At 38.6% G+C, this 11,700-nt stretch overlaps 1 protein-coding gene across 2 annotated transcripts; it reads left to right on the top strand.

Moving 5' to 3' along the window:
• Window positions 1-8,670: 8,670 nt before the first annotated feature.
• On the top strand, window positions 8,671-11,116 carry LOC111333114 (tetraspanin-33). Of its 2 annotated transcripts, XM_088763297.1 has the most exons (4): window positions 8,671-8,811; window positions 9,236-9,287; window positions 9,473-10,322; window positions 10,561-11,116. In XM_088763297.1, exons 3-4 carry the CDS (start codon window positions 9,515-9,517, stop codon window positions 10,704-10,706), a joined length of 954 nt encoding a protein of 317 aa, XP_088619423.1. In that variant the 5' UTR covers window positions 8,671-8,811; window positions 9,236-9,287; window positions 9,473-9,514; the 3' UTR covers window positions 10,707-11,116. The 2 variants fall into 2 exon arrangements, with proteins under 2 accessions (XP_088619423.1, XP_088619422.1); XM_088763296.1 differs by lacking the exon at window positions 8,671-8,811 and having other exon boundaries at window positions 8,843-9,287.
• The last annotated feature ends 584 nt before the right edge of the window (window positions 11,117-11,700 follow it).

Below are 11,700 nucleotides of genomic sequence, written 5' to 3'. Positions count from 1 at the left end.
CTTTATTGATAATAAATATAACGAACTGAACAAAAAATTGTAAATTTACCAGAAATATTTGGTATGAAACGTTGTTTGACAATTTTTTTGCTATGAAATTTTTGTACAAGATGATATTAACATTTATTTTGGCGGCAAAATTCAAGGGAAGCCATTTTTAATTTTTGTCAAAAAAAGTTGCCAGGGGAAACTCTGTGCAAATTCTACCAAATTTTCCCGCCAAAAATCTTGGTATATAGTTGAACGAATTTTTCTTGATACATTTTTGATTATTTGATATAATGGAAAATCACTTAAGTACTTAAAGAATAAAACAATTCAAAAACACATTACTTCTATAACTATTTATTGGGTGAAAACATAGTTAACTATGCGGAAAATAAAGATGACACAAGAAATGAGTGAACATGGTTGAGTTTATCAACTTTCTATTAAACAACAACGATATAGAAGTTTAATAGTAATAAGAGATAGTCTTAAAAACACGAAGGAAAAAAAGAAAAAACGGCGCATGCGTGTTTTGGACGCCTGTTTTTGAGCGGGAAAATTTCGCCACTCTAACCAGATGTTGCTTACATAGTTTCCACAAAAAAAAAAAAAAAACCTGGTGCACGCGTGTTTTAAGCACCCGTATTTTTTCTAAGTCTTTTAGTGGGATAAACTACAATTTTTTAAAAAGATTTTTTTTAGAGAAATTCCAAAAGAAAACAAAATAAACTGGCGCATGCGTATTTTAAGAATCCGCATTTGAAATAAAAGTGCCCATAATGTCAAAAAATGTTTTTCACTCATCTAATTCACATTTCACCAAATGAACTTCTGCGAAAAAAATTTTCGATTTGGATAAAACGCAATTAATTTTATAATTTTTTAGACATTCAAATTTGCCGCCATTTTGGTCCGCCATTCGCACCAATCTTCCTCGGTTTAAAGTGAGTCGAGACGTAGTTCAGGAACACGTGATTTTGAGTTGTGACTTATCTGACTTGAAAACAAGTGGGAATTTGCTTCAGAGTGATCACAATATCGTAAGCTCACAATATCGTAAACGACCCGCACTCGACCAGTGCATTTATATGCACTTTAAGGTCAAGTGAGGTTCCTGAACCTAAGTCACAGACATCAGTCACGTGGTCATTTTGAGCACGTTATTCTTGTGATCAGCGGTAGGGGTCGACCGCAAGAAAATAGAATTTTGAACTTTGTAAAAATTCGTAAAAAAATGGCGTTTTATCCAAATCGGAAAAATTTTTCAGCGAAGTTCATTTGGTGAAATGTCAAATTAGATGAGCGAAAAACGTTTTATGACATTATGGGCACTTAAGTCTTTTGGCAGGAAAACTGAAAACTTCTTAATAGTTGTTACTAAGGAACAAGTCTTCATAAAAGTGACTTGCGACCAGTAATGTCTATTCGTGTAACTATGCGAAAAATCTGATACTTTAGGCAGAAGAAAGACAATCTAACATTTTCAGTCGACAAGGAAAACACAAAAATTCCCAGAAAATCAAACGAACCGAACCTAAAACGATTCTCAACGAGCAATCTTGACGCATTTGAGCTTAGGTAAAATTTATTTTCTACCTCTGCTTTGAAGTTGTCTTTGAGCTGTCAGACATTCTTCCTCGAGAGTCAGTGCTTGATTGTGAATTCAGGTTTCACCATTCAGCTTTTGTAATCTTTACGGCGGCCAATTTACCATTTCAACTTTGTTGATATATCCAAATTATTTCGTTACTCCCACTGACGCAGCCCCAAACAGTTTCTTTCGAAACTATCAGCCTTAAATCATTTGAATTAGCAAATACGTTTTCCATAACAACTTCTGCGATGAAATCATATCACAAAGCTTCATAATCTTGCGTAAGCTTACATTCAAGCCTTCTGATTAATCAACACTCGCAAAATTTATCATTATTCGAATTCTTTTGGGACCAGTCCCCAAAACCGCACGTATTTAACCATAATTGTCATCATCGTAGATGACAAAACGTGGAGCCTTACTCCATGGAGTACCCCTAAAAATCATGTATTGGTCAAATAAACTACTTTATAAACACGGTAAATCGTTTAGATGTACATATCTTAATATATAATATATTTAATATATATAATATATTTAATATATTTTGAGCTTGCCAGCTTTCCGACTGTCACAGTTCAATGTATTCCCGTTTATTTATTTATTTATTTTCTTTTTTTTTTTTTTTGGGAGGGGGAGGGGGCAGGGGGCTCTCGGTCTTACTGGTTCCTCCATTTTGGTTTTAATGCCAAGTAATGAGTCCTTTGACCGGAATATAAAAAACTCCATATGAAGAATGAAACCCACTATTTCGAGTTCTGTACGAGGTAAAATATTTAAGCTTACTGCATTTTCCAAATCAACCGCCCCAGTCGGATGTATTTGCTGACCCATCGCTGTTTTTTGTTTTTGGTTTCTTTACATATCTCAATTTTACGTATGATGCACGATCCTCGCAGAAGATAGCGCTATTTATGCAATAGCGAAAATTAGGCCTGAAAAAAATCAGGCCTGTACGGGACTCGAACCACTGACCTCTGCGATACTAGTGCAGCGCTCTACCAATTGAGCTAACTGGGAGCAGGCCGTTAAGCTGATTTGTAATAAACCCGTGAAAGTGATAAATGAGATACAATGAATATATGAAGTTCATATATTTTGAGCTGCGGTTTTTTTCAGGTCTGATTTTCGCTATTGCATAAATAGCGCTATCTACTGTGAGGATCGTGCATCATACGTATCTAGTACCGCAGTTCAAAATATATGAACTTCATATATTCATTGTATCTGATTTATCACTTTCACGGGTTTATTACGAATCAACTTAACGGCCTGCTCCCAGTTGGCTTGTTAGCTCAATTGGTAGAGCGCTGCACTAGTATCGCAGAGGTCAGTGGTTCGAGTCCCGTACAGGCCTGATTTTTTTCAGTTCTGATTTTCGCTATTGCTTTAATAGCGCTATCTACTGCGAGGATCGTGCATCATACGTATCTAATACCGCAGTTCAAAATATATGAACTTCATATATTCATTGTATCTCATTTATCTCAATTTTATTACGCTACAAATAGATGGGTGAAAAGAAGGTCAATTTAAACACATGGATTACTTTTTTTTAAGTCCTAGCTTTTATCCTCATCGCTTTACACAATTAGAGACCCACAAGGCCTTTTGTAAATAGATCGAACGCCACACACCTCTTACAGACACCATACATAAACAGGTATTTTTAAAAGACGTAAAACCCGCTGCCGAATAAAGGATTTCCCTACCTTTGACCTCTTGAAGATCATAGCTATAGATGGTAATCGGCCTATGAAAGGATTACATGGATTACATTTAAGCCTTCCGTTCGAAGTGGCCAGCAGTTTAATGTTAAATTCAAGATGGCGGTCAATTCGTGGACTTTATTACATGACTCAGGCAGTCAGAGGGCCAATAACTAAAATCAACCAATCAAAATGCTCTATTTCCGGTCAATATTCTCTCAATATTGGACCGGGCACTGTCCCGAATGGTCCCGAATGATACCGCACTTGTGTCCCTTTGAACTTCAGTCGTATAATAAATCTCTTGTTAACCAAGCTTGCTCGGGACCGTACTGGAAGAATATCGGCCCTCGGTCTTTATCGTACGGACCGAGCGCAGCGAGGTCCGTACTGTCAAGACCTCGGGCCGATATTCTCCCAGTACGGCCCTCGCGCTTGGTTAATAAGATATATGTATCAAACTGTAACAATCAGAGAGCTGGGAAGCTCAAAATACCTTAAAATATGCATATCTACACGATTCACCATCTTTAAAGTATTTTATTTGACCAATACATGACTTTTAGGGGTATTCCATGTAGGTACTCCATTAGGGTACTCCATGGAGTACTGAGGGCTCCGCGATCTGCCATCATCCTAAAATAGTTACTGTAGGAGACATGTTGGACCTTTTTCAAACATACTTCAAGGTACCCTATATTTGCAGATTGCTGAAAGCTGGGTAGAATAATTATTCTATTTATAAAAGGCTCTAGCACGAGCGAAGAAAGAATTCTGACACCATGATGTTTTAAAGGAAAAGTAAGATCTAGAAAAAGGTTATCTCAATTAGAAGAATTCGAAAATGACAACCATTTCTCCAGTTTGCTTTGCATAAGCCACAAGAGCGCTTTGAAGTTGCCCTTATTTACAACTTTCGTGATTAGATAGAGGCCATCTTGGATATGACGTCAGTTATGATTTAGCAATAGTCAAACTTTGTTCGACGCTTTGGCCTTGTTGACATGTTTGACCTTTGTGAGAACAATTTTTAATAGTTGAACTATGGTGGACTGTCACGCTTGGAAATTATAGCTCGAAAATGGGCCAACTTTCGTTTTGGCCGCGGGAGATTTGAGGTCTAGTTATGCAAAATTTAAGATGGCGGACCAATGTGATGCCACCGAAGGCGAATCAGTTGTTTCGATAAAAAATGCACTGAGGCGCGAGAAATCAAAATTCAAGCAGCGAATTTCAAACGCACATAAACTAAAGGATTTCGAAAATACATTTCATGAACTAAATCAGTGAGCTGAAGCGGTTGTCAAAGCGAAGTTTGGAAGTCTTCGTGAGAGACCCAAATACAGCATCGGCAAGCTATATCCCATGCTACAACGAAGCATGATTCGCGCAAAGACTGCAACAAATCGCCGTCTAAGTCTGCGGTCTTTCCCTACACTTAGGTAGCACGGAAAGCCGTACAACTCTTGAACAAAAGTTCATCTTTCAAACCGGCAGTCTAAATCCCACAGGTGAATAAAGGCTGATAGTTTCTAAAGAAACTGTTTGGGGCTGCGTCGGTGGGGGTAACGAAATAATTTGGATATATCAACAAAGTTGAAATGGTAAGTTGGCCACCGTAACGATTACAAAAGCTGACGTTTCGAGCGTTAGCCCTTCGTCGGAGCGAATAGAGGAATTGTGGGCTGTGTGTGCTTTTAAAGGCAGAAAATGGAGCTACGTTATTGGTGGGAACATGGCAACGAGAAAAACACGAACGCTTTTCATTTCACTAATTTATTCGTGGTTTTCATTTCGGCAGTCAAAAATATTTTTCCCCAAAACAAAATATGGTATGCCATCAAATTTCAATTTTTGATCTTCCCGCATGACTTTGTGTGTTGTAGCTGATGGGTCTAACAGAGAACTATAATTTTGTGTCTGCAAACAAGTGATTTTGTCACTGGGTATTCTTATCACTCATAATGTGAATTCTACCCCAGTCTTGTAAAGATCGTATTAGAGAGTTTGTTGAAACATATACTATACAAGGTCTGTTAAGCCCACTGGGGCTTATGGAATTTCAGGCCTCATTGATGGGGGGTTTATTTGAAGGGGAGTAATACAGAGGGGAGAAGCATGGGGGAGGGGAAGGGTGGGCGCTTCAATTGTAATCTAAAAACTAGCAATTCATCTTATAAAATATATCTTCTTTTGCTAAAATAAAATTTAAACATAACAGATTGATTGGTGATGTATTGTGCTGTTCCTTCTCCCAGTGCCTTTATAGAACTAGACCAACTGAGGATTTAGTTGGTCCCCTTTTATAGTAAATAGATGAGAGAATAACACAGAGTTTGGCTTATTTGCACCGTCAGACTTACCAATACTCCCAAAGTTGTCATCCAGCACTTAAAGAGTGAACGATGAGTTTGTACACAACTCCCATTCTTTGACAATTTCGTCGATCTTGCAAGATTGGTAAACGTATCCGGACTTGCTGGATAAACGTAAATCGAAAATTTCCGATAAATGAGATACAACATCTGCATCGCTTGCCATTGCCCAAATATACTCCACTAAAGAAACTAAGATATCAGATTATTCTTTTCTGGTTAATTTAAAAAAGAGCGCGAAACATTTTTTTCAATACCGGAACCGGAAACCGATTTTTGGAAAAGCACAAGGGCGGTTTGAGCTATGGAAACAAAGCAAATCCGTCGTGCAGCTACTCGTTTCTATAGCTGAAACCGCCCTTGAGGTTTCATTTCTTTGATTTCTTTTTTTATCGGCGAAAATAAACCTTAAGCGACAGAAATATGCTGGATGTAATGTTTACTAAGCCAGATGTTTTCTCTTGACTCAAAACACACACGTCAGGAGACTTAAAATTTGTGCACAGCAAGAATAGGGAACGTTCGGAGTCGTAAATTGTCGGTTGTTCGGCTCTAATTATATTCCAGTGATTTCATTTCATTCCCAGGCACCTCACGTCCAAGGGCACTTTAAGATATGGAAACAAGTCTTTACCTCAAAATGGCGTCGAATCAAGGACAACAGTGTAGAACGCAAGATTTGCTTATTATTAATGCAAAAGAGGTTATTCGTCAGTGGTGCACTTCGACACTTGGATTCTGGTACATGTAATGTAGACTATCTGAGATACAGATTAGAATGGCTTCTTACAGTAATAACACAATTTGGTCAATCGTTCGACCAAGAATCTGTCATTGTTCGCCATTTACAATTAGCTCTATCCGTTTTAGCTTCTTTAGAAGGTCTCGACAGTATGCCGCCATACTCACCCGCAGTTGTGCGTTCTGGTAGCAAAGGCAGACCCAAATTTATTCTATCAATTGAGCAGCTACAACTTTACTTTGATTATGGTTTAAAGGCAACTGACATTGTAAACATTTTGAGTGTTAGTGTCAAGACTGTTCATCGCAGATTGCGTGAAAATGATTTATCATTAAGGGGGTCATATTGGATATTTCTGATGGAGAACTAGATGCCCTTGTAGAATCAATTAGTCATGAATTTCCTAATTGTGGTTATAAGAGAATGCGGGGACATCTTTTGTCACGTGGTGTAAAACTTCAAGAAAATCGCGTTCGCAAATCAATGAGAAGGACGGATCCTCAAGGAACCTCGATTCGAGCACTACAGTTGAGAGTAACTCATCGCAGAGTTTACAATGTGCGGTGAAAAAAAATACTAACCACCCCTCCCCCCGTGGATTTTGTTTTGCTGAAATCGCATGAGGTACGGCCTATCGCATGAGGTACGGCATATCGCATTTTAGTTTTTCAATTATGATGGAGTGAGGTTTAATATTAACCCTGCAAAATAACAATATATTACATCCAAGTACGACATAAAAGGCAACCGTAAATGTTGAACTACATTATTGTCCTTAGTCCCCCTCCATAAGCACACGTGTTGGTTGGAATGTGAGACGTTGATCTGCAAGTTATGAATATTAAATTTCTGAATATGCTTTACCCAAGACCATGATTCAACAGTGCCTTTGGAGGGTCAAAAAAATTCGAAGTTTAATTCCAAAGAGTAACGGTTATCATAAGTGGGTTTTACTCCAGTAGCGGATATTCAAAAGCAAAAATACCATGCCGAAGAAAAATCAATGATAGGTATAAGGAGGAAGTAAGAAAAAAATCTGAATAAATCTACTTATTTAAACCTTTGTCTCCTTCGAAATACGTACAAAAAAAAAGTCCGAAAAAAAAAAAAAAAAACGACAGCCGAGTTTTCGGGAGACAGTACTGAAATAACAATTCGAATAAGAGGACACCTAAATCTGCGCGAGATACTAACGTAGCAGCAAGAAGACAGCTAAAGTTGTGCGTGAAAATAAGGGTGAAAATAAGGTATCGATCCACATTGAATAAAAGTAGCTCATGATCTTCGCCAGATATTAACCGCGTAACAATACAAATAAGGAGAGAGCTAAATTTGCTCGAGACACTATCGTAAAAATCCAAATTAAAAGAGAGACAGCTAAAGTTGTGCGTGATACCAATGTAACAATCCAAATACAAAGACTGTTAAATTTGCGCGAGATACCAACATGACAGTCTGAAAAAGAAGATGTACTTATATAGCGATCCAAATGAGAAAATTGCCCAGTTTGTACGTGTGAGATGTATAAATCCGCCCAAATAGGAAGACTGCTAAATTTGCGCGGGAGGTACTAACGTAACAATCCAAATAAAAAGACAGCTAAATTTGCGCGAAATACAAACGCAACAATCCTGATACGAAGACTGCTAAAGCTGACAAGTTCTATTTCAGCCTCAATCGTCGATATGAACTTAAAATACCCTTGTTAGGAATGTGCCTTAATTCAGTTCTTTTTCTTACCTGCTTCTGCTTTCAGTCATTTCATCTCAGGGGTTCGTCTCTTGCAATCGTCTCCAATTCAATGCTAGTTTCTTTAAGAGATTTCGCAAAAAAAAAAAAAGAACTTTTCTTGTGACATGGTTGTCGTGACGTGGAGAGCTCTTGGCTGTCACCTAAGTGAGGCTCGTCTCACGAGCTACAATACTGCCTTTCTTAAACTTGGTCACTGACCCTCATTTCATTTCTGTCTCTAAATCTTTAAACATCATGATGGCTGAAGGAGCATTGATATCAACCTCTGTTGATCTTTTTAGAGAGCGTAACTGAGAAATAACATGCGGTCAATATGTAAAATCACATACTGAACACCTAAAAACGAACTCTTAAAATAAAAAAAAGCTCAGCAAATAAAGTTCTTTACTACTAGCAACCGATCTGATTTATATTTAGAACCACGCATTACAGAACATTAGTCTGTTCGCACAATGGGGGTTCCACATCTCACCTATCAGGGAGAAATGTGCTTAAAAACCATGACGTCAATACAACTAAACAGGAAACAAAATCGGAAACCAAGCCAAAACGTCGTACAAAACGTGTCCCTTTACACAACGAATATATGAAATACATATATATGAACTGCGGTTATGAAACGTACAAGTGCGCTGCACTGGTATCGTAGAGGTCAGTGGTTCGAATCCCGTACAGGCTTGAATTTTTTCAGGTCTGATTTTCATTATTGCTTAAATAGTGCTTTACTGCGAGGAACGTGCACATATACGTTTTACTTTACGAAGACGAAGCTGCTTCAAAACACTGTTTATGACAAAGAGCCAATTGTTTTAGTCTCATTCTGGTAAGTGTGTTTCGTAACAACACCAAACAACGGCTGAAAACGAGCTTGCGATATTGGACTGATTGACGTTTATCTATAGCTCTGTTTTGAACGTTGCTAGGTTTCATAACCAAAGGTCACGCAAGATGACGAATGATTTGCATTTTCTCTTTGCATGATGTTATTGTATCCGAGAAACAATTAAACAATAAAATCTTCCTTATGGAATTACACAGAAGAATTCAAACTTGCTTTTTTCGTTTCGATTCCCAGATGTTAGGTCGTCGATGCCTTCGATGTGCTCTCTGACTGGAATGTGAGAAAGGTACGGGTAAACTCGTAACAATTTATACTACAGCGACTGGTCAATGTTGTATAAACGCAGCATCTGAACTTTTTTAGTAGGACGATTTGTCTCATCCGTGTCCCTTAAAACTCTGTCGCTTACGTAGCATCAGGTAGAAGGAATTTCTGTGTTTCTCATAACAGAATTATTCATTGATATTTTAGTATAGCACTGCGGCTAGACAGCGTCTGAGAATCGGACAAAGAATGACCCAAGTACATCCTCACGATTCGCACGCGGAAGATCCATCCAGGATAATAAAATACATCATCTTCTTTGTCAATGCTCTCTTCTGGTTCTTGAGCATTCTTGTCCTTGGAATTGGAATTTTTGTGATGGTGGAAAAGCGAGAAGTGTATAGCAAGCTCACTGACTTGTATTATGACCCGGCCATTCTATTTGTGGTATTCGGGGGTCTCATGTTTATTATAACATTTACTGGTTGCATCGGCGCTCTGAGGGAAAATACCTGCCTGCTGGCTTTTTACGCTGGGATCATTACGGTGCTGTTGATCATGGAGGTCGTCTGCGGAATAGTCGGCTTCATAAACAGCGATAAGCTAGAGGAAAAAGTCGACGAGAAGCTTCAAAACGCCATCCTGTTCTACCGAGATCCGAACAAGCCCGATCTTCATTTCTTGATTGACTCGGCGCAAACGGAACTGGGTTGTTGCGGCTCTCGGTCCTACACCGATTGGCAGGCGAATATCTACTTCAACTGCACAGCTCCTTCTCTATCAGCCTGTGGAGTTCCGTTTTCTTGTTGCAAGACAGAGGACCAGCAGACGAATCGCCAGTGTGGGTACGGCGTAAACGAATTGAGCCCGACCAAGCGCCAGGACTTGATTCACATGGAAGGGTGCCTGAACGTGTCAGTCAAGTGGTTTAAAGATAACTTAGCCCTGATCGGTGGGCTTTCCTTTGGTGTGGTATCACTACAGCTAGTAACAGTGTGTCTTGCAGCCATGTTTAGAAGACAAATTCTTGATGTGAAGCAGCAAGCACTCTCAGAAGGTTAACCAGATTTTATTTATTTGAAACAGATTTGAGAGATTTTGGACAAAATCTTTTTTATCTCGCGTGACGAAAACATAATTGCCAATGTAGTGCCATTAGCATTTTCTTCAGTTATCTTATTATACTTTTTATTTTTAAACGAAGGCATTGGTGTCCTTCTTTAAAACTTAAAATTCTAGTTTCTCAACTATTCACATACTGTGTGGTTAAAGCTAATCCTCATTTCCGTTCCTAGTGTGGAATACTAATACGACTATGGTAATCGCTGATGCTGTGTACATAATGCTAGTGTGTATTGCCGGTTTTCACTGTCGACTGTCACACTATCATCAAAACCATTTAAGAAATAAAGTCGAGAATCAAACAGAAAAAAGGAGATAAATATTCAAGCCGTCTCGCTCAGAGTCAGGTCTGTGCGATGTTTCGTGCGGGAGATATTCGAAGAAACCTTTCACTCAAATTTACAAGGCTTTGTGTAGGGACTCTATGTTTGTGTCCCTCTGATGGGCACAAAATTAATATGGCGGCCGGAGGCCAACAAAAACATGTGACATTGAAGTCGTCTTCTGAGGGCTCATAAAATGTTCAGATTGCGAAATTTCAGCGGATAAGTCACATTATAGCATAACCAAAGTAAAGCGCGCGCTCTGATTGGTCAATTTAGCGTCCCCCATTTGCCCAAGGGTGTACGCTGCTGACGTGAGCAAATGCAAAGACTGTTTTTCCGCGCTTGCTTGTTTTTTTCTGGTCACGTAAGATTTGTTAAATAAAAGGGAACTCTTTAGCTACAATGTATCAATGTTATGTTATAAAACAAATGGTAAACACCACAGCGTACACTATTGAGTTATGGATGCACTTGGGAGGTTTGCTAAGCACTCAAGAAGCTAGAGTCGCTCTCGGCTATCACCTCGAGCGACTCTTACGCTTCTTTCGTGCTTAGCAACCTCCCGCGTGCATCCACAACTCAATAGTGTAGCTGTGGTGTTTACCATTTGTTAATAAAAGCATCGAAATTCAACCTTGCTTTATCTCGAGAGGTAAAACCCTTTCAAAATGAAAATTTGTTAAGACGTAAGTCTTTAGCAGTTCTAATAACTAACTTGACCAAAATCTCAAAAGGATTGATAATTCCTTATTTTTTAATCTTGATGACGTCACGTGGAAACCAAGAATTATGATTTTCATTGAGCAACTACTTATGGAAGTTTATGATCAATATCTGAGGTGGTTCAAGGTCCCTCATTGCTCCAACATTGTCTTCACCAGTAGTCTTAAGCTCTCTTGATAAAACCGAGGCAAACAATTAATTGAATTAGGAGGTAATGAAAACTTCATCAGGTGATCTGATTGATAAAAATGAACCAATTGTAAA

Source organism: Stylophora pistillata, chromosome 6, assembly GCF_964205215.1.
Source record: "Stylophora pistillata chromosome 6, jaStyPist1.2, whole genome shotgun sequence".
Classification (NCBI taxonomy): domain Eukaryota; kingdom Metazoa; phylum Cnidaria; class Anthozoa; order Scleractinia; family Pocilloporidae; genus Stylophora; species Stylophora pistillata.
This window is presented reverse-complemented; position numbering and strand designations above follow the sequence as displayed.

Coding starts and splice junctions, on each gene's coding strand:
- LOC111333114 (XM_088763297.1), top strand. CDS start 9,515: ATGACCCAAGTACATCCTCACGATTCGCACGCGGAAGATCCATCCAGG. Junction 10,323..10,560: donor GCAGCAAGCACTCTCAGAAG/GTTAACCAGATT, acceptor TTCCGTTCCTAG/TGTGGAATACTAATACGACT.